This window comes from Cantharellus anzutake (genome assembly GCF_015039405.1).
Source record: "Cantharellus anzutake strain C23 chromosome Unknown EI90scaffold_8, whole genome shotgun sequence".
NCBI classification, from domain to species: Eukaryota; Fungi; Basidiomycota; class Agaricomycetes; order Cantharellales; family Hydnaceae; genus Cantharellus; species Cantharellus anzutake.
In genome coordinates this window covers 1,308,682-1,329,647 of record NW_024066958.1, presented here as the reverse complement: position 1 = coordinate 1,329,647, position 20,966 = coordinate 1,308,682, and the positions used below count along the sequence as shown (strand labels likewise).

The 20,966-nt window shown below is 49.6% G+C and overlaps 7 protein-coding genes across 7 annotated transcripts; 5 read left to right on the top strand and 2 right to left on the bottom strand.

Moving 5' to 3' along the window:
* Positions 1–425: 425 nt before the first annotated feature.
* Positions 426–984, bottom strand: EI90DRAFT_3118619 (uncharacterized protein; the record flags this gene model as incomplete). The annotated part of the gene is made up of 2 exons (XM_039063121.1): positions 426–832; positions 906–984. 2 exons carry the CDS (start codon positions 982–984, stop codon positions 426–428), a joined length of 486 nt encoding a protein of 161 aa, XP_038920445.1.
* A 1,569-nt stretch (positions 985–2,553) lies between these two features.
* EI90DRAFT_3042005 (uncharacterized protein) lies at positions 2,554–3,057 on the top strand. The gene is made up of 2 exons (XM_039059147.1): positions 2,554–2,793; positions 2,858–3,057. Exons 1-2 carry the CDS (start codon positions 2,581–2,583, stop codon positions 2,951–2,953), a joined length of 309 nt encoding a protein of 102 aa, XP_038920444.1. The 5' UTR covers positions 2,554–2,580; the 3' UTR covers positions 2,954–3,057.
* A 3,605-nt stretch (positions 3,058–6,662) lies between these two features.
* On the top strand, positions 6,663–7,822 carry EI90DRAFT_3041986 (uncharacterized protein). The gene is given in 4 exon segments (XM_039059146.1): positions 6,663–6,858; positions 6,878–7,016; positions 7,078–7,455; positions 7,520–7,822. 3 exon segments carry the CDS (start codon positions 6,951–6,953, stop codon positions 7,613–7,615), a joined length of 540 nt encoding a protein of 179 aa, XP_038920443.1. The 5' UTR covers positions 6,663–6,858; positions 6,878–6,950; the 3' UTR covers positions 7,616–7,822.
* Positions 7,823–9,947: 2,125 nt separating this feature from the next.
* On the bottom strand, positions 9,948–11,281 carry EI90DRAFT_3041971 (uncharacterized protein). Its single transcript, XM_039059145.1, has 4 exons — positions 11,248–11,281; positions 10,766–11,184; positions 10,639–10,700; positions 9,948–10,597 (listed from the first exon to the last, which is right to left on the bottom strand). The coding sequence occupies exons 2-4, from the start codon at positions 11,031–11,033 to the stop codon at positions 10,109–10,111; spliced, it is 819 nt and encodes a 272-aa protein (XP_038920442.1). The 5' UTR covers positions 11,034–11,184; positions 11,248–11,281; the 3' UTR covers positions 9,948–10,108.
* A 120-nt stretch (positions 11,282–11,401) lies between these two features.
* On the top strand, positions 11,402–17,204 carry EI90DRAFT_3041968 (DNA topoisomerase). The gene is made up of 23 exons (XM_039059144.1): positions 11,402–11,642; positions 11,702–11,968; positions 12,027–12,139; positions 12,189–12,258; positions 12,313–13,261; positions 13,317–13,410; positions 13,463–13,586; positions 13,628–13,636; positions 13,660–13,776; positions 13,829–13,942; positions 13,996–14,100; positions 14,152–14,316; positions 14,366–14,551; positions 14,603–14,758; positions 14,812–15,001; positions 15,052–15,164; positions 15,213–15,404; positions 15,462–15,695; positions 15,746–15,862; positions 15,904–16,032; positions 16,086–16,202; positions 16,262–16,662; positions 16,712–17,204. The coding sequence occupies exons 1-23, from the start codon at positions 11,556–11,558 to the stop codon at positions 17,046–17,048; spliced, it is 4,386 nt and encodes a 1,461-aa protein (XP_038920441.1). The 5' UTR covers positions 11,402–11,555; the 3' UTR covers positions 17,049–17,204.
* Positions 17,196–19,615, top strand: EI90DRAFT_2559123 (uncharacterized protein). The gene is made up of 8 exons (XM_039053231.1): positions 17,196–17,644; positions 17,698–17,736; positions 17,795–18,380; positions 18,444–18,514; positions 18,571–19,119; positions 19,174–19,223; positions 19,277–19,405; positions 19,461–19,615. The coding sequence occupies exons 1-7, from the start codon at positions 17,543–17,545 to the stop codon at positions 19,374–19,376; spliced, it is 1,497 nt and encodes a 498-aa protein (XP_038920440.1). The 5' UTR covers positions 17,196–17,542; the 3' UTR covers positions 19,377–19,405; positions 19,461–19,615.
* EI90DRAFT_2908886 (armadillo-type protein) lies at positions 19,345–20,940 on the top strand (the record flags this gene model as incomplete). The annotated part of the gene is made up of 6 exons (XM_039054348.1): positions 19,345–19,405; positions 19,461–19,631; positions 19,680–20,275; positions 20,333–20,443; positions 20,496–20,534; positions 20,587–20,940. Coding segments are annotated over 6 exons (1,332 nt in total), but the record flags the coding sequence as incomplete, so codon positions are not given.
* Between the last annotated feature and the right edge of the window lie 26 nt (positions 20,941–20,966).

Sequence of the window (20,966 nt, the reverse complement as noted above, 5' to 3'; positions counted from 1 at the left end):
AGCCTTCCCAAATCAACTTTATACAGCCCCAGTAAATCCTCACGACTGCCCAATGTAGATTTTCAATCAACAAGTTATGGTTATGCACATGCCTCTCTCCGTTTTTGGCTTTCTACTCGTACCCGCTTGAAACTTTTTTGGCCAAAATTTGGGCGCGAAGGTCAATTTTCTGGATCTTCGTTTTTGGGGCTCGGTTCTCGTAGTGAGATTTTAACGTGGAACCTAACTATTCCCAGTGGAGAGGAGGTTTCCCACTTTGGCCAAGCAGCTAAAAAAAACGGTGAACTTGGAATCAAAGCCAGTAGACTTGGTTGATCAAGTATACATGTGAAACACTTACGGAGACCGCGATTGGTGTTAGGATACGTAGTACTATCCCGAAGTCTCGCGATAGTATGAAGCTGCCGAGCCATATGATGAATGAATTACATAACCCCACCAGAGAAGCAGCTGTCAAATGAAGAGGCCTTCATAAGGTCAACAAACCTTGCCTCTTGAGGAGAGTGTATGATCCGGCCCGTAAGGGGTGGGTGGCTAAGTCGCAGCGCGTCACGGTGCGCAAAACTGATAAGATGATCAGATCGTGCTGGAGGCGCTGTACCACCAAGGATATCATCCAATGTGCCCAGTATGTATGATAGCGCTCTCGATTGCTGGATCTGACAAGGGCTTGGAGAGATAATACCCTTCAAACCCCCAAGTAAAGTGAACAACAAAGAGAATATCAGAACGGTGTTGGCAGAGTGCCAGTTCCCCTCTCCAAGGGTGATCGCTAAGAACTGAGCTTCAACCGCAGAAAGGAACGCTGCCACTGTCGCCACTGTGGTGCTCTCTGGGACGGCAGGTAAGTAACAGACAATTGCGTGCAACGCAACTTACTTACCCCTTTTCAGCCGTTCCGTCACTTATCTCCTTGACGGGAGGAGGGACAGGAGGAAAAGTGGAATTCGATTCACGGCTCGGAAGAAGTGGTGTTTCAGACATTCAGACAAGAAAAAGTCTCAGAGGGGGGAACATGGTTGACCGGCTTCGAGACGAACGTGGAGCTTGTCTATGTATGTGATGAGCGATCATTCTGCTGATCTTGCCTGCACGCGATCGTGCATTATTAGATAATTAAACCACTAAGCCACAAGCGGCGCCTCCGGTGCAAACACATGGCTTCGCACTCCTGTCTGCCTCGTTACTGTACCCCTTAATCATGGTACTATAAAATGTTCCAGTTTTTCGTCTTCCGTTGCAGCCTTGCAGCCCTTCATTTGAGGTGATTTCAATTCAAACTGCGATCAATCAATTCAATGCTTTGAGTTGAGCTGGAGATTCGACGCTGAGAGCAACCGCCGGCACCGCTACACCATCGATCTCATACAGTGCGTTTGATGACCAAGATCAAGTGTGTTATGGTGTTATGCGGTAACACCATTCACCTAAAAACCGCATATGAAAAATAGCACGAAAAGTGGAGATCCGAGGTTGTCCGTTTTTTAGGCTAGTTTTGGGCACCGTTTGACGCCATTGTTACATAAAGAAGACACAGGAAAAGAATCAGCTGCGAAATTAAGGAGGGGCGACAAGCTAGGGCCGCAGTGAACAGGAATCCAAGAGCTCAGACAGCGCCGGGGCGCAGAAGCAGAGTCTGAAGCGCCTATGTAGGTTACCTGCATTGTTACCGCTAATACTGGAGCTACCAGCCAAACTGGCGCGAACGCAACTACGTAAATAAGCGCTGAGGCAGTGATAGAAATTGGGAGCTATGGAAGCATTCGCTGTAGGTATCTTGCACGGAAACCACTCGGATATACAAAGAGGACATAGGACTCGCTTGAGCTCGCGTCGATGGCAACTAGTTGCAGAATGATGCTTTTTCCTGCAGTTCGTAGTGTGGGTATTCCTTGGCTCTCTAATGGCGAAGGTCGCAGGAGCCGGATCGCGACAAAGACTCGGACTCAGAGGGAAAATGCCGACGTTCAACATACGACTTATTGTCGCACGGTTGTTCCCAACCTAAGCATCAGCGCAACTGGATTGCTGCAACAAATTCCCCCAGAGCCTGTTGGTGCATTCTGCGTGTGTTTGGGTGCACGCCCTTCTCAATTGTAGGGCCATTCCGCTCTTTTTTCCTCCTGTTTTCCGTTCTCCTAGTTCTCTAAGTCGTGTCACGCTCGGGACTGAGACGGTGTTCCTGGATTACACCACTTACGCCCACCACCTCCGAGCTGAACAAAAAGGGCCGTCACTGGTTTAATAGCAGAACGGAAAACCATGCCTAAGAATCGCTGCAAGATTTGCAGAGGCGCTGTTTGTTCCCCGTCGAAGTCACCAGACAGGGTGAGTGACACAGCTAATTGGCACCACCCCCACCCAACATGACTGACGTATCGGTCCCAGAATCTGGGCCCTTCAACGTTTGGGGAACAAGCACCATACTGGCCTCAGTCCCATGAGGTTGATCCTGCATTCGTCGTTTCGTACCAGAGGCAGGAATTCCAGGACCGGGACACCATACGGTCCGTCCTCACGGAGGGCCGGTCACTGCAGTATGAGGCATACGGGCGGCCCCAGTGTCGCAGCATAGCGCCAATGGCACCGATGGGGTCCCGGGTATCCGAACCCTCCACAATATATGGATGGGTGACAACTGTGCGGCCTCACCATCTTCCGTTTTCGGTGGGATCCGTCTGCGGCCCCCTCCCATCCTCCGCCCCCACCCGCCCTGTTCAGCCGGTACCGATAGCCCCAACAACACAGGGTGGATGGTTTTATCATATCGAATCTTCAGCTCGGCGAAATTCTGTGGGTGAACACCTTTTGTCCATGTATGATCTCCGTTAAACTGAAAAGCTATTGCGTTGGTCAGGTTACCGAGCCGACTCCGACCATCAGTGGTCGGGGGCCCAACTCATTGGGTGCCATAGGCACGCATTTCTCTGCGAGGCAAGCACCGGCACGTTAGGGCTAGGCCACCAACCATTGAGCAAGAGTGCCTTCCCCCTGACCAACGATGCTCCCGTGTTAGTCACACATTCCGCCGTCGTGTTCTCTCGCATATTCCGCTTCAGTTCCCAGCTTGTATTCTATGAGATCCTGTTTGGGGCCTCCGACGATCAATGCTTGTATGCACCAGAAACCTACCTGTCACTCAATTTTACTCTTTATCTGCGTGTTGGTGACTTGCATCGACGATATGGTGTTACACCAGGTTGTTGTGAGAGAGGAGAAACATGCGGGTTCCTTTGGTTCTTCCGTCAACTTCCATTACCGGTGCCTTCCGATGGGTTCCGACGCAAGAAGCACAGAAACAATCATAAAACGATCAGTTAGCGGTGCCGTTGAACTCTAGACAGTCGCGAGGTCCATCCTGAACGGACGACATACTCGACAGAGAAGAGAATCATCTCTCCATCAAGTTTGATTTTGTCATGGAGTGGTTTGAGACGCAAGTAACATTGTGAACACCACAGCCTCGATCTGTCAATTGAGTCCGAAACAATCCAACGAGCGAGCCTTTCCATTACCAGGAATGCGATTCCATGCTGGTTATGTGTTCTGCGCTTCGCTTAGTGTGATTCCATGACGCATCATGCACAGCACTTCGTGTCAGAATGACGCCCCAAATACTTAGGGGTGCCCATGCACGGTTCGGTTCACACCCTGCTGAGCCTCCTTTCTGTTCGAAAGGAGGTTCCATTCTTTCCAGTCAGGATTGACCATACATCTGAATGATCAAGTGCGTCACCTAGCTCCGAGATATGTACACTCAATTACTGTCAGAGAGACCTCTGCCTATCCCCGAAACGGTGGAACACTATCTAGTCGTCTGTTGCCGCTACTGCCATACCCTTCAATCCGTCACGCTTCACAATGCCGTTGACTTGACCTGTATCCGGAAGTTTAAAAATCATCAGTGACGCGAATTGCATGCTCATACTGCCACACGTACAACTAGTAGCGTGTTGCTGACCCCCCACCGTGCTATGATATCCGATCGTGCGTCGTGTCGGTGAGACGCCCGGCAATTGATGTATGATCTTTTTCTAATCTGTTGTTGCGATTATCATCTCCCAGTTTGTTCCTTCATTATCTGGCCTCGCGTTGCGCCCCGTTTACCACGGCTGTGCTTACAGCACTTAAAAAGCTTGGCCTTCGTCTCTTCACTGCCCTCAATTCTCTTTGCGCCATTCGCTTGAGATTGAGGTCCGTCTATTATACCCAATACTTAGTTCGCTTTAAAAGTGTGCTGTTCGCGTGGGACTGATCGCCGTTCACCCTTTAATCCGATCGCTTAACGGGAGAGATAGCGGCGTACCAGCCTCCCCAAATCAACCTTATACAGCCCCAGTAAACCTTAACATTTTCCCTCACGACCGCCCAATGTCACATCACCAGTGCTGAGCACTCGTCCCAAGACTACCAACGTGCACAGTATCACCCGCGGACATCCTTTCCCATTATCCTTCTCCCGTGTCCCCTTGTTCGCTATTAGTACTATGAATTGATCAGTGAACAAACGATGCATGTAGATTTTCAATCAACGAGTTATGGTTATGCACATGCCTCTCTCCGTTTTTGGCTTTCTACTCGAAATGTTTTTGGCCAAAATTTCGGCACGAAGGTCAATTTTCTGGATCTTCATTTTGGGGCTCGGTTCTCGTAGTGGGATTTTAACGTGGAACCCAACTATTGCACTAAATTCCGCGCTGGAGAGTTGCAGGAATTAGGCTTCCTACACTGTGGAAGAACGGTTCGAGAGGAATCCTCCCCCAAGCATGGGCGACACACGCAGCTGGTGCGTGGGCAGAAGGAGCTCTCAGTGGAGAGGAGGTTTCCCACTCCGGCCGGGCGGCTCAAAAAAAACGGCGAACTTGGAATCAAAGTCAGTTGATCGAGTGCACATGTAAAGTGCTTTCGGCGACAGCGATTGGTGTTAGGATACGTGGTACTATCTCGAAGTCTCGCGATAGTGTGAAGCTGCCGAGCCATGTGAAGGTAGAAGTCAAATATGACCCCACCCAATCTGTGTGTCATGTACACGCCAGTCGCGGGGAAGCAGCTGTCGGGTGGATAGGCTTTGATAAGGTCAACAAACCTTGCCTCTTGAGGAGTGTTTGATCCGGCCCGTAATGTACAAATATCGGTGTGTGGCTAAGTAGCAGCGCGTCGCGATGCGCAAAACTGGTAAGATGATCAGATCATGCTGGAGGAGCTGTACCACCAAGGATATGCACGTACATCATCCAATGTACCCGGTATGTATGACAGCGCTATCAATCGCTGGATCTGACAAGGAATTGGAGAGATAATAATACCCTTTAAACCCCCAAGTAAAGTGAACAACAAAGAGGATATCAGAACCGGTGTTGGCAGAGTGCCAGTTCCCCTCTCCGAGGGCGATCGCTAAGAACTGAGCTTCGACCGCAGAAAGGAACGTTGCCACTGTCGCCACTGTGGTACTCTCTGGGACGGCAGGTAAGTAACAGACAATTGCGCGTAACGCAACCTACTTACCCCTTTTCAGCCGTTCCGTCACTTATCTCCTTGACGGGAGGAAGGTCAGGAGGAAAAGTGGAACTCGATTCATGACCCGGAAGAAGTGGTGTTTCAGACGTTCAGACAAGACAAAGTCTCAGAGAAGGGGGAACACGGTTGACTGGCTTCGAGACGAACGTGGAGCTTGTCTATGTATGTGATGGGCGACCATTCTGCTGCACTGGGTCGATGCATTATTGGATACAACCACTAAGCCACAACCGGCGCCTCTAGTGCAAACGCGTGGCATCGCACGTCTATCTGCCTCGTTACTGTACCCCTTATTTAATCATTGTACTATAAATGTTCCAGTTCTTCGTCTTCCGTTGCGGCCTTCCAGCCCTTCATTTCAATTAAAACTGCGATCGATCAATTCAATGCTCTAAGTTGAGCTAGAGATTCGACTCTGAGAGCAACCGCCGGCGCTGCTACACCATCGACCTCACACAGTGCGTTTGATGATCAAGATCAAGTGCGGTATGGTGTTATGCGGTAACACCATTCACCTAGGAACCGCCTATGAAAAACAGCACGAAAAGTGGAGATCCGAAGGGTGTTTTAGCAAGGGTTGTCCGTTTTTTTAGGCAATTTTTGGGTACCGTTTGACGTTATTGTTGCATAAAGAAAAAATAGTAGGACACAGGAAAAGAATCAGCTGCGAAATTAAGGAGGGGTGACAAGCTAGGGCCGCAGTGAGCAAGAATCCCAGATGCAGTGAAGAACTCAGACAGCGCAATAGATGCCCCGGGCGCAGAAGCAGAGTCTGAACCGCCCATGTAGGTTACCTGCATTGTTGCCGCTAATATTGGAGTTACCAGTCGAACCAGTGCGAACGCAACTACGTAAATAAGCGCTGAGGCAGTGATAGAAGTTGGGTGCTACAGAAGCATTCGCTGTAGGTATCTTACACGAAAACCAACTCGGATATACGAAGAGGACACCGGACTCGGCAAGAAGCTCGAGCTCGCGTCGATGTCAACTGGTTGAAGAATGACGCGCTTTTTTCTGCGGTTTGTAGTGTGGGTATTCCTTGGCTCTCTAATGGCGAAGGTCGCGGGAGCCGGATCGCGGCAAAGAACTCAAGACTGAGAGGGAAAATGCCGACGTGTGTGTCAGTGTTCAACATACAAACTTCCCACAACTTATTGTCGCACGGTTGCTCCCAACCTAAGCATTAACTGCTGCAACAAGCGCCCCCAGAACCTGTTGGCGCATTCTGCACTATTGCCTGTGTTTGGGTGCACGACCCTTCCCAATTGCAGGGCCATTCCGCTCTTTTTTCCCCCTGTTTTCCGTTCTCCTAGTTCTCCAAGTCGTGTCACGCTCGGGACTGAGACGGTGTTCCTGGTTCACACAGTCTACGCTCACCATCTCCGAGCTTAACGCAAAGGGCAGTCACTGGTTTAATAGCAGAACGGAAAGCCATGCCTAAGAGTCGCTGCAAGATTTGCCGAGGCGCTGTCTGTTCCCCGTCGAGGTCACCAACTAGGGTGAGTGACACAGCTAATTGGCACCACCCCCCACCCAACATGACTGACGTATCGGTCCCAGAATCCGGGTCCTTCAACGTCGGGGAAACAGGCACTATACTGGCCTCCTCAGCCGCAGGAAGTTGATCCTGCGTTCATCGTTTCATACCAGAAGCAAGAGTTTCAGGACCGGGACACCATACGGTCCGTCCTCATGGAGGGCCGGTCACTGCAGTATGAAGCGTACGGCCGACCCCAGTGTCGCGGCATAGCGCCAATGGCACCAATGGGGTCCCGAGTGACACCTGTGCGGCCTCCTCAACTTCCGTTTTCGGTGGGATCCGCCTGCAGCCCCCTCCCATCCTCCGCCCCCATCCCCCCTGTTCAGCTGGTACCGGCAGCCCCAATGACACAGGGTGGATGGCCTTATCATATTGAATCTTCAGCTCGGCGAAATTCTGTGGGTGAACGCCTTTTGTCCATGTATGACCTCCGTTGAACTAAAGAGCTATTGCGTTGGTTAGGTTACCGAGCCAACTCCGACCACCAGTGGTCGGGGGATCCAACCCGATGGTGCCATAGGCACGCATTTCTCTGCGAGGCAAGCACCGGCACGTTAGGGCTAGGCCACCAACCATTGGGCAAGAGGGCCTTTCTTCCTGACCAATGATGCTCCCGTGTTAGTCATCACACATTCCGCCGTTGTGCTCTCTCGCATATTCCGCTTCGCTTTCTAGCTTGTATTCTATGAGATCCTGTTTGGTGCCTCCGATGATTAATCTGCTTGTATGCATCGAAAACCTACCTGTCTACCCAATTTTACTCTTTATCTGTGTGTTGATGACTTGCATCGACGATATGGCGTTACGCCAGGTTGTTGTGAGAGAGGAGGGACATGCGGGTTCCTTTGGTTCTTCCGTCATCTTCCATTACCGATACCTTCCGATGGGTTCCGACGGTATCAATAAAACCATAAGTGTTGAACTCTAGACAGTTGCGAGATCCATCCTGAATGGACGATATACTCGACAGAGAAGAGAATCATCTCTTCATTTTGCCATGGAGTGGTTTGAGACGTAAGTAACATTGCGAACACTACAGCCTCGATCTATCAATTGAGTCCGAAGCAATCCAACAGCGAGCCTTTGAATGCGATTCCATGCTGGTTATGTGTTTTATGATTCCATGACGTATCATGCACAGCACTCCGTGTCAGAACGATCCCTCAAATACTGCGGTTCGGTTCACACCCTGCTGCGCCTCCTTTCGAACAGAATGGAGCTTCCATTCTTTCCAGTCACGTCAGGATCGACCATATTACATCTGAATGATCAAGCTCTTGCATGTATATAGGAGTTGTTAGGCCGCCACATGCACCTAGCTCCGCCGCTCCAGCCAGAAATCTGTCGCGCTTCACAGTCATCAATCCCTTTGACTTGTCCTATATCCGGAAGTTTGAAAGTCATCAGTGACGTGAATTGCTCATGCTCCACATACAACTAGTAGCGTGCTGACCGTGCTATGATACCCGTGTCGGTGAAACGCCCACTAATTGATGTATGATCTTTTTCTAGTCTGTCGTCGAGATTATCTTGTTTTTTATATTCCTTCATTATTTGGCTGAGCCCTGCGCCCCGTTTCATCCTTTCCTACCACGGCTGAGCTTACAATGCTTAAAAGGCATTGGCCTTCTTCTCTTCAACGCCCTCAGTTCTCTTTGCGCTATTCGACATTGAAGTCCGTCCAAATACTTAGCACGATTTCAATGCGCTGTTCGCTTGGGACTGATTGCTGTTCGCCCTCTAACTCGATCGCTTATCCGGGCGCAACGGGAGAGATAGCGGCACACCAGCTTCCCAACTCACACACTTGATCCAATCAAGCCTCCACATGGCGAACACCCCTTTGACTTCCTCCTTTGATTTAATGTAACTTCCTTCTCTCTACCGCCTATCAGCCCGTGATATGTTTCGTCTACGGTTCCTTCCTCTGTTTCCTCTTCGAACCCTGACACGATTCAATTCCCTCACAACCGCCCAATGCTACATCACCGGTGCTGAGCACTCGTCCCAAGTTTCGGTGCGTCTTCCCCAAGACTACCAACGTGCACAATATCACCTGCGGACATCCTTTCCTATTATCCTTCTCCTACGTTCCCTTGTTTGCTATTAGGATGTGCGCACTTTGAATTGATCCGCGAACAAACGAGGCATGTACATTTCCAACTCAATTGAAGAAGGTATGATTATGCAGATACACTCTCCCCGTTTTTGGCTTTCTACTCGTACGTGCTTGATTTTTTTGGCCAAAAATTCGGCGCGAAGGTCAATTTTCTAGATCTGTTCTCGTAGTGGGATTCTAAAGTGGAACCCAATTATCGCACTGAATTCCGCTGTAGAAGAACGGTTCGAGAGGAATCCTCGCCCAAGCATGAGCGATACGCGCGGCTGGTATGTGGGCAGAAGGAGCTCTCAGTGGAGTAGGCTACGTAGGGATAGCCCCAACGCCGGTACGGAGTGTGCAAAGGATACTCGGCACATGGTTTAGACAAAAAGAAAAGCTGGACAAGCGCGCGCAGAGAGATGAAAAAAGGTGGGGAGTGGGTGGCGCTTGACAGGCAAGTAACGAGCAGGAGAACAGGGATGGCAACAGCTACAGGCGAAACCCGACTAACAGCCCAAGAGAAAGGCCGCCAATGACGAAAGTACGGGTAATCAGTAGAAGAAATATGGCGGACACGACATGTGGAAAGAGGAGTACAAAGGAATAAGTTAAATTAGCATTCGAGCGTGGCACACAGGTGGTTTAATTTCATCTCCATTAAATTCTACATGGATGATCAGTATGGAAATCATGGTCCGTGGAGCGGGCCCAAGACGTACTTGTTATTGGAAAAACAACAGGTCCAGACGTGGCTAATGCTAGACCATGGTATGACTGACATTGGGGAATGGAGAGCGTGCGCAGAACCGCGAGCAGCGGCTGCGATATGGGGTCGTTGGGGGCCAAGCTAAGAAGGAACAAAGGTTAGTATATGTGCGAAGTCTTAAGAAGTGTCGTGCCTCATTAAATCCCAAACAATCCCATCAATGCCCTCAATTCAAGGAGCAAATCTAGTGACAGGGCCTATCAGGTTGACCAACAGAATTCACATATTTTACGAAACGGGTGAAGCGCTCCATATGCACTCTGCCTAGCTCCGCGTTCTGCACAGCAACATCGGCTGCAGTCGGCGGGGAGGCGCCACGAGCATTCAACTGCTGTGCCTGTGCGTCGTGTGTCCCATTACTCATCAGATAATCCCTATTTTCCGCCACCCAGCTCTCCCTCACGTTTGGTTCCATCAAGCAGTACACTTGTCGCAGGTACATCCAGCAGGCCTCGTGAGACGGATATGATCTCACGAGCGATGTGGCATGATTCAAGGAGGACACTAGGAGGTAGCCTCTCGGAGAGTTCGGAGAGATGCACCTTTTGAGGAGCTTCACAAGATAATTACACGAACTCGTATCGGCCAGGTGACCTTCGATCCATTTGGTTGCGAATTCATACTCTTCGTCGACAACACTGTCATATTCCATTGAACCAACCAACCCGATTTTCTCTGTTGAGATAGACAGTGGAGACAATAGGCGCGATGCACCCACGCGTGATAGTTTCGGGGATAGTGCTGTGTTGCTCGACTCACGAGGGTAAATTCCATTGCTAGTTTGTGAATGGGGATCATGGAGTCCCAAATCTATCATCCGACCACGTCTCGGATATTTCACCCCTACTACACATACTTTTTTGCGGAAGAGCGGGCGGATGTTGACGATAGAGTAACCATCGGCGATGTTGCCACAGCAAAGAGGATTTAGAATTACGTGGGACAGAGAGTAAGACCGAAGAAACGTGTAATTCGAGACCCTCATTCATGAGTCCAAGGACCACCAAACGCTTGCGCGCATTCAAGGCCGAGTTGTGATCGGGATTTGCGAGGAGAATGGCACTTGAGCACAGACGCAGACGATCGGCAGTAGCTGGGTTTAGGCCCATTCTCCGAGCCTCCTCCAGTACAACCAGTGCTTCAGTGTAGGCGGTGTATAGGACATTTTCTGGGACTGCAAGGTGACGTTCTTGCAAGCAGAAGGGAGCCAATGGGTTCTCTAGAGGCCAGACACCACCTGGGATTATCTCGACGTCGATTCTTTCATGCAGTGTGTGAGGAGATTTGGAACAAGACAGGGGCATGCGATTTGTTATTGCTTACATGTCCGTCTCCAGTAGGGAACCAAGTTTGCAGACCAGAGCCTGATCGTCGGGCATGGATCGACATATGACTGTGAGAAACTTGTTTGAATCGATGTATTTACATGTGTTATTAATTGTTTACGGTTCGAGATCAGACACTCAGACTCAGACTCAGACAGTCGCTCTTTGCTCCACACCTTATCACGCGTGCTTTCGTACGTGTGGCAGCGTTGTCGTGTCATCTAACTCCAGCAGCAAACTCCAGATCTCCCACTCGCCGAAGTCTTATTTCTTCCTTTCGCGACTGAACGCCAGACGGCTGCCAGCATGAGCTCGGACTCTGGAGAGGAATTTAATATGAGTGCGAGCGAGGTATCTGATGAATACTCGGATGATTCGTGCCAGCCAAGGTTCGTTTGCCTCTCCCGCCATCGGGCCGTGTCGTGTTGCGTCTGTTCTCAAAATACAACTAGCCCGTCACGAAGGCGAAGTCTACAACCAAACCTTCGGTCACGTCATCAAGCTCGAAAGCAACGACTAAACTAAAGACCGGAAAAGCCTCGGGCCAAAGGGGCCCCGGAAACAAGAAGAAACCTCTCAAGGCCGTCGAGAACGTCACCGATGATGAGTCAGAATCGGGTGGCGGTAGTGACTCGGAGTCTTCAATTGTCGTATCGGAGCCTAAATCCACGTTACCGAAGAAGAATGACAACGTTGACGCGTCTGAAATGTATCAAAAGGCAAATAGCTCGCACTCGTGCCTCCCCGTGTCGTTGTGAGAACTCATTCCCATTCCAGATGACACCTGTTGAGCACATTCTCAAACGACCGGATTCGTATATCGGGAGTGTCGAGACTCGTGTGGAGAACATGTGGGTATTTAACAAAAGCACGAAGAAACTAGAATTTCGGTATGGTAAATATCTGGTCTCCGATCGGTTATTGCTTAGCTTCGGACAGACAAATATGTTATGTTCCCGGGTTCTACAAGATTTTTGATGAGATCATCGTGAACGCAGCGGACAACAAGGTTAGCGATGAGGTTCGCGTCGTTGGGAGTGGAGGCTTACCGTTTGGTCTACAGATTAACGATCCTACCATGAACGCGATCAAAATAACTATCGACCTTGATGATCCAGCGGCTCCCGAGATCTCTGTTTGGAACAATGGTTGTGGCATTCCAATTGAGATGCATAAGAAGGAGAAAGTCTGGATCCCATCTATGATCTTTGGTCAACTCCTCACTTCGTCGCACTACGATGACAACGAGAAACGACTCACGGGTGGCCGTAACGGTTATGGCGCTAAGCTTACCAATATTTATTCTACGACATTCACTGTCGAAACTGCCGACAAACAGACTGGGCAGAAATTTAAACAGACTTGGAAAAGCAACATGAGCAAGGAAGGGGACGCCAAGATCACATCCAATCCAAAGGGCGAAGAATACACCAAAGTCACGTTCAAGCCAGACCTAAAACGATTCGGCATGGCGGGCATTGATGAAGACACGGAGGCTCTTCTTCTCAAACGCGTTTATGACTTAGCTGGGACCGTCGATGGCATCGCTGTTACTCTCAACAAGGAAAAGATCAAAGTCAAGGACTTCAAGTCTTACGTTGGCATGTATGTCGCTGCGGCAGCTGAAGCCGTAGTGGGGGGATCAGACGGCGGGGCACCTCTGAAACCTACCATTGTTTATGAACAAACTCCTCGGTGGGAGTACGCATTTGTTCTCTCAGACTCTGGCGCCTTCCAGCAAGTATCTTTCGTCAACTCTATCGCCACGACCAAGGGCGGCACCCATGTCCACCTTATTGCAGACCAAATATGCAAGAAACTGCTGATCGATATCGAGAAGAAGAACAAGGCTGCCAAAGTGAAGGCTCAACAAATTAAAAATCATATGTGGATATTCGTCAAGGCTTTAGTCGAGAATCCGACCTTCGACAGTCAGACCAAAGAGAGTTTGACCCTAACTGCCAATAAATTTGGCAGCAAACCTTCAGTGACCGATGAGTTCATCAAAAAGGGCGAGTGTACTATCCCCTGCCCGTGTCGATGGTTGTTGATGTTAAACCATCACAGTTGCAAAGTCCGAAATTATCATGCGGGTGCTCAATTGGGCAAAGTTCAAAGCGGACCAAATGTTGGCTAAAACAGACGGCACGAAAAGGACTAGGTTGGTATCTGGACTCGAATATCCACAAACCGTTCTTAACGTGTTTGGACAGGATGACCGGAATGGCAAAACTTTCCGACGCTAACAATGCCGGGGGCAAGAGATCAGATCAATGCACTCTGATCCTCACCGAAGGTGACTCCGCCAAAGCACTTGCTGAGGCTGGTCTCGGTGTCGTCGGACGTGACAACTTGGCGTTTTTCCTCTTCGTGGCAAGCCGCTCAATGTCCGCGAGCGACATACGACCAGATCTCGAAAAATGCCGAACTTCAGAATATCAAGAAGATCATGGGTTTGCAACATGCCAAAAAATACGACAATGTTAAATCGCTTCGATATGGTAGTCTGATGATCATGACTGATCAGGTAGGCTTCTGCTCGGCACATGTTTCTTGTAATTTAAATTTCTGTCCCCAAGGATCATGACGGCTCTCACATTAAAGGGCTTCTTATCAACTTCTTCGACCATTATTACCCCTCTCTGCTCAAGGTTCCCTCTTTCCTTGTGGAGTTTGTAACTCCGATCGTGAGGGTACGTTCTGGCGCTCTAGCAAGGCACGGATTGGCTAAGATGATTTACGATAGGTCACAAAAGGCAAAGAAAAGCGCAATTTTTTCACTATTCCCGAGTACCTGGAGTGGAATGAGAAACACAACAAGGATGGGAAATGGTCTGCTAAGTACTACAAGGTAAGGAAACTCGGAGACGCTACCCCGTGCATGGGCTCAGCGGTTGCGCAGGGGTTGGGCACTAGCACAAATGAGGACGCGAAGGAGTACTTTTCCAACATGGCCACTCATATGATTCCGTTCGCTACACTAAAGGACCCTGAACGAGAGCTCATAGACATGGCATTCAACAAAACAAAAGCGGAGAACCGGAAGGAATGGCTTCGGAAATTCAAGGTAGACCCATTTGCTTGCACCCCGATGTCACCTGCCTTATACCCTTAAGCCTGGGACGTACATAGATCACAACGTCGACGAGATAACCTATGATGACTTTATCAATCAGGAGCTCATTCAATACTCTGTGGCTGACAACACGCGATCTATTCCCTCTGTTGTGGATGGTCTCAAGCCCAGTCAACGCAAGATTCTTTTCGGTTGTTTCAAACGGAAGTTGAAGGAGCAGATAAAGGTTCATTTCATTCCCACTCCAGTCATTGGAGTTGCCAAGACCAATTTTTAGGTGGCGCAACTAGTGGGGTACATCTCGGAGAAAACCGCATATCATCACGGCGAACAGTCACTCGCAACGTCTATAATTGGACTCGCACAAGACTTTGTTGGCTCGAATAACGTCAATCTGCTCTCCCCCGATGGCCAATACGGCACTCGCTTTAATGTGGGTCATTCTTCGGAGTCTTAGTCCAGCCATTGATCAACGCAACAATCCAGGGAGGCAAGGACGCGGCGTCTCCCCGTTATATTTTCACTCATTTACCACCAATCACTCGTGCTATGTTCCACGCCCGAGACGACCCCCTCCTCAATTATCTTGTCGATGATGGTGATCCAGTAGAACCTGAGTGGTATGTACCTGTGGTCCCTAATGTGCTTATCAATGGCGCGGAAGGCATTGGTACTGGTGAGTTTTTAAATAGTCTGTTGTATAAACCAACCCCACATCAATGCCAGGGTGGAGTACCAGTATTCCGAGCTATAATCCATACGATATCGTGGCCAATATTAGACGCCTAATGCGGGACGAACCACAAGTCCCCATGGTTCCATGGTTCCGCGGCTTCAAGGTTTACCCACTGTTATCTGCTCCGGCCAATGCTCATACGACATCCTAGGGCACAATGACAGGTGGTGACGGTAAATTTACAGTCACCGGAGTTATCAACCAGATCAGCGATACTTCCGTCGAGATCACTGAGCTTCCTATCCATCGCTGGACTGAGGGTTACAAGGAGTTCCTCGAAAGCTGTATGGTTTCCGGGGAGGGGAAGACGAAAGCTGGTAAAGTTCAAGAACGCTTCGTTCAGGTCAGGGATGGTCCTTCATTTCCACTCTGGCACGGTTAAATGACTTCTCGCTTAAAGGACTATACCGAGCATCATGCGGGCGGACATGTTCATTTCATCATCAATATGACTGCTCATCATCTGAAAGAGATGGAAGCGGACTTGGTCTCTCGATTCAAGCTGAGCACAACAGTCAATACCTCCAACATGGTGTGTTTCGACCCCGATGGGTCCCTCAAGAAGTACGCTTCTCCCGAAGAAATATTGGACGAGTTTTATGCCGTTCGCTTACAGTTTTACCAAAAGCGCAAAGTGGGTATCATCCACCAAATGTACGCCCCGACCTAACATGAGCTACGTAGGCCTACACCGTGAATGAACTGCAGACACAGGCAGAAAAGTTGAATAACCAAGCCCGTTTCGTTCAAATGATTATCGACAAGCAGCTTGTCGTTTCTAATCGCAAGAAGGCTGATATCGTAAAAGAGCTTTGCGACAAAGGCTTTAAAGCCTTCCCAAGGGTTTCCCAGGCGAAGGAGGCTGGGGAGACCGAGGGGCTCAAGATGATGATGATGAAGGATCATCCAATAATCTTGACAATTTCGATTATCTGTTAGGGATGGCCATCTGGAGTTTAACGAAAGAAAAGGTACGGGTACACATACATTGCAATTGTGATCCGCTGCCTACCTTCAATTACAGGTGGAGAAATTGAAGAGGGAGCGGGAGGCCAAAGAAGCAGAGTTGGAAGCGTTCGTGAAACTTACCCCCAACCAACTCTGGGATGCTGACTTAGAAGAGTTCCTGAGGCAATGGCAGGTACGCATATCATTGACTTACTTTAGTTTTGGGCGCCGATTTATGCACTCCATTGCCAGGCCGTCTTGGACCGTGACGAGGGGCTAGAACGCGCAGCTGGTCGGAGCACCAAGGGGAAGAAACAAACTCTGAAGACTCGCAAGTCATTGGGTTCCAGCAAGCCCGGCAAGCGCAAAGACTGGGACGACGATGACTTCAATGACGGAGGGGGACGGTCCAAAGCTGCCGTGAAGCCGAAGGCCCAGTCGGCCAAGCCGAATTTGGAGCGGATGTCCAAGCCCTCAAACGATGTCGATCTTGTTCCGGACTCTGGAGCAACTTCCAAGCAATCAGCCAACGTTAATGAACTCTCTGATGACGAACTGAGCCGGGTCCCTGCGAAAATGACATCGCATATGAAGCCCAAGTCGCCGCCAAAGAAAGCGCCAACTCGCTCTAAACCAGCAACCAAGCGAAAATCGTGGGCATAACTCTTTCCTTGTTGATCTTTGGTCATTTAAATCTCACAGTGCCGAGTTTGACGCGGAGGACCAAGATGAAGACGAGAAATACATCAAGCGGGGAAAGAAGACTAAGGTTGCGCCCAAATCATCGATCACAGACTTTTTTGGCGCTGTTCCCTCCGAAGGCATCGATCGGGCGAGGACCGAACCAAACGCGTCTTCCTTCAAACCCCTTCAAAGGAAGCCTCCGTTTGACGATGAGGACACTGCTGTGTTATCCGACTCATTGCCTTCACCACCTCCCGCCGCGAAGCGTCCAGTGCGTGCAGCAGCCTCCAAGAAGAAAATCATGTCCTCAGACTCAGATGACGGAGAAGATTCTGACTTCCAAATTCTCGAGTAGATCACAGTTCTCTTTCTAGTCTTTACGACATTATCCTTACTACTTGTACCCTTAATCCCACCTTTCTTTTGCTTTTTCGCACACCAGTCGCAATCTGTATCGCAAGTATGCCAGGAGACAGCTAACGGGATAACGGAGTTAAGGTTTAATTCCGCCACACTTAAAAGACCCTCGTCGTCTTTCCTGTCAACCTTCTGGTCACGACTAAATCAGCTTGTAAGCGCTGAAAATTGCTGAGAGCCATTTTCGCGAACCATTAGCCTATCCCTTCCTTAGCTTCACCTGTACCACGTAAAAAAACCGGGGATTCGAATCCTCACCCTCGCTGTCATTGGTTAGTGACCAGACATTCATCAGCTCGACTGCTTTCCTGAACGGCGAACTGCGCATTCGGTATCTGGTTGAAGCAGGATAATCAAGGTTCAAGACCTATAGGCTTCCTATCCCGTCTTTTGCAGTTGCCACCACTGGTTGCCTTAAAAAAAAATACTCAAATGCTGGGCATTCTTGACAATTCATCTTCTCCAAAGGAATCCCAGACACCAACTCACGACGCGCCCATCAATCTTCCCGCCTTTCTCGATCTTGCAGACTCGGTATGCCATCGCCGTTGACTATTCTATTACACTGACTGACGCGTATATGTTAGGCGGCGAGGCTTAACTCGAATCTTCCTGATATTAATGCCGTATGTGGAAATGCCCACTTTTTTTATGCTCTTGTCACTGATCGTGCTTTTAAAATAGCGTATTGAGCAAAAACGACAGGAACATCAACAGCAGCGCGAATTACAACGCCGCCACTTCGAGGAACAAATGCGTGCCTTAGAGGCGAAGCAGGCAGAGGAAGAACAGGCTCTTCTTCTGACACCTATGGTTTCTCTCGGAGATGGTTTGAATGAGCATATCGCTTTGTCTGCCCCGACCACACCACCGCGCAATTCGTTCGGTCTTAGCGACCCGGCTTCTGTCGTCTCTGGACTTCCAATCTTCCATCAGCAATCAGTCCTCAATGATTTGGTTGATTATAGCAAACGCAGTTCCGTTAATTACTCTGTTGTCGCCAATTCTGAAAGTGTTACACCTGGCTCGCATAATCATACCGCTGGTGCTAAGTCCATGCCAGGAAGCCGCCGAGGATCATCAGGCAGTCATGAGAGCGCCGTAAATGACATGACTGCCAGCTTGCTCCTTGGCTCGCTTTCACTGAAAGATCCACATGGTCCTTCTCAACCTCCAAGTCGGACCCCACATCGTTCCCAAACTGGACCTGTAGCTTCAAACATTAGTGCTGCTTCTCTGTTTGATCAAGACCTTGATAATGAGATAACCAGTACGTTCATTTTTTTTGGCCAATCTCACCTCCCTCAAGCGCATTGATATCTCACTCGTGAAGACTCGCTTCGACATCTTCCAACCCAAACAGAGGATGAGCGAGTCAATGTCAGGGCTCACTATGCTCGGAAAGTGAGGCCATTTTGAACTGACGAATCGCGTGGCTGCCTGACTCACTCTTTCTGAAGTTGTCCGTATCGTCTAATGCTCTCGACCTGGCACCGCTGCAGCAGTCTCGACCATTCAGTTCAAGGATTACCGACAGTGTTGGTCTCACGTCGTCAGAATGGCCCCAATTCTCGGGTCCCCCTCGTCCTGCGGAATTTAGCGGCCTTCGCCTCAACACTCGTAGCTCTTCGCACAACCTGGCCATCGGAACAGATAGCCCTTCTACGTTGTCTGTACCGACTCCAATCGTGACTCAAAGTCCTGATGTGTCCAGAAAGTCGTCTCCCCCCACGTTCTCTGATGCCTCGAGCCTGACAGGACACACAACTCTCTCGAGTGCTCGTTCCGTTCCTGCGACGCCGTTGACTAATTTATCCAACCCTACACTTCGTACTGACCTCGGTATTGTGTCCACCAAGACACCTGGTGGTCCGGTATCGCCTTCGCAACCTGTCGAACGTGGTACACCAGGGTCCTCAGACGTGGCCCATCCTACTTTCAGCCGTGTTTCTCCCGTTAATTATGATGCCGTTGCTTATAGCTCTATCCGTGGCGATGATCTTCACAATGTGAGTAAAATTTGGAAACAATTCCGGCTCGGAACTCTAGCTTACTTTCTACAGTCATACGCAAACGACCCTCTATACCTGCCAAACAACACGCTTGATATTCCCAGATATGGTTATGGTGCCTATGCTTCCGGAAGGTTGTCTGCCGGTGGGGCAGATTTTTCAAACGTGTATCACGGCTCGCGCAATGGGAACAACGGGAACACGGGTCGATTTGGAGGCACGGACACAAAGACCAACGGTCTCGGAGGGCCTAAGCACAGACGAGGTGACGTTGACAGAGAATGTGCGCCGGGTTCGCCATCACCTCCAATTGGATGTCTAATCCTTGTTATGATTAGTTAACCGCTTCGCTGGTGCTCGCCTGGAGGATTTGCAAGGCGACATCCCCGCTTTATGCAAAGATCAGCACGGTTGCCGATACCTGCAAAAAAAACTTGAGGAAGACTCGTCTGAACATCGGGATATGATCTTCCGTGAGACATTCTCTCACTTGTCCGATCTGATGACAGGTACTGGGATTTGCTTTTTAGTTGTGGAGATGTTAATCGCCCCGTCAGATCCATTTGGCAATTACCTTTGTCAAAAGCTTCTCGAATTCTCAACCGATGAGCAGAGGACCCTCATCTGTGAAGCCGTGGCTCAGGACCTAGTTCAAATCTCGCTCAACATGCACGGTACACGAGCAGTTCAGAAGATGATCGACTTTCTGTCAACCCAGCGTCAAAATGATCCTCGTTATGAGGCTCAAATCCGAACCATCATTGTGGCGTTGAGTCAGCATGTCGTAACATTAATCAAGGATCTCAACGGCAACCATGTAGTCCAGAAGTGCTTGAATCGCCTCGCTCCTGAGGACAATCAATTCATCTATAATGCGGTGGCTGCGCACTGTGTTGAAGTTGCTACCCACAGACATGGATGTTGCGTTTTGCAACGCTGCGTCGATCATGCGTTGGACGCCCAGCGAGTGCAGTTGGTCACCGAGATTACCTACAACGCGTTGACACTTGTTCAGGATCCCTACGGCAATTACGTGGTCCAATACATACTTGATCTGAACGATAATCGCTTCAGTGACGCAGTCATCCGCCAGTTCTTGGGCAATGTATGTGCCCTGTCTGTTCAGAAGTTTAGCTCCAATGTGATTGAAAAGGTGAGATCTTCTGATGCTGTTGTGTATAACGTTACTGACGGAGACGGACCTGACTAGTGCATCCGTGTTGCGGAGCATACTACCCGTAAAATGATAATTGAGGAACTCTTGAATCGTAATCGACTCGAAAAGTTACTCAGGGATTCGTTCGGGAACTATTGTGTTCAAGTGAGCCATTGACAGAAGCTGGTTTTCGAACTGTATTCTTATCTCCCAACAGACTGCACTAGATTATGCTGAGCCCGGCCAACGGATGATTGTAAGTGTCGTAGTATTACCCATCAATGTGTCAGATTCATGATTCGTAAAAGCTCGTCGAGGGCATTCGTCCCATCTTGCCCCTAATCCGTAATACCCCCTACGGGAAACGTATCCAAAGCAAGCTTCAGCGCGAGCATGTGGAAACTTACGGGGGTTACAATCATTCTAACCTCTCTGCGCTCTCGAATGGGCCTCGTCACCACATGCCCCCATCTACCACACCCCATCCAAGGAGTGTCACAGACCCATATTTCCGCACGTCACCCTATGCGCTTGCCCAAAATGGCGCTCCGTCTCAGCTTCACCCTGTCCCAACTATGCATAACCTGCAACAACATGCAACAGATCACGCATTCTCCAACCATCAAGTTAGTGGTCTTGGCCTATCCAACCAACCTCTATGAGTAACGGCACTTTGTCGAATGGTTTC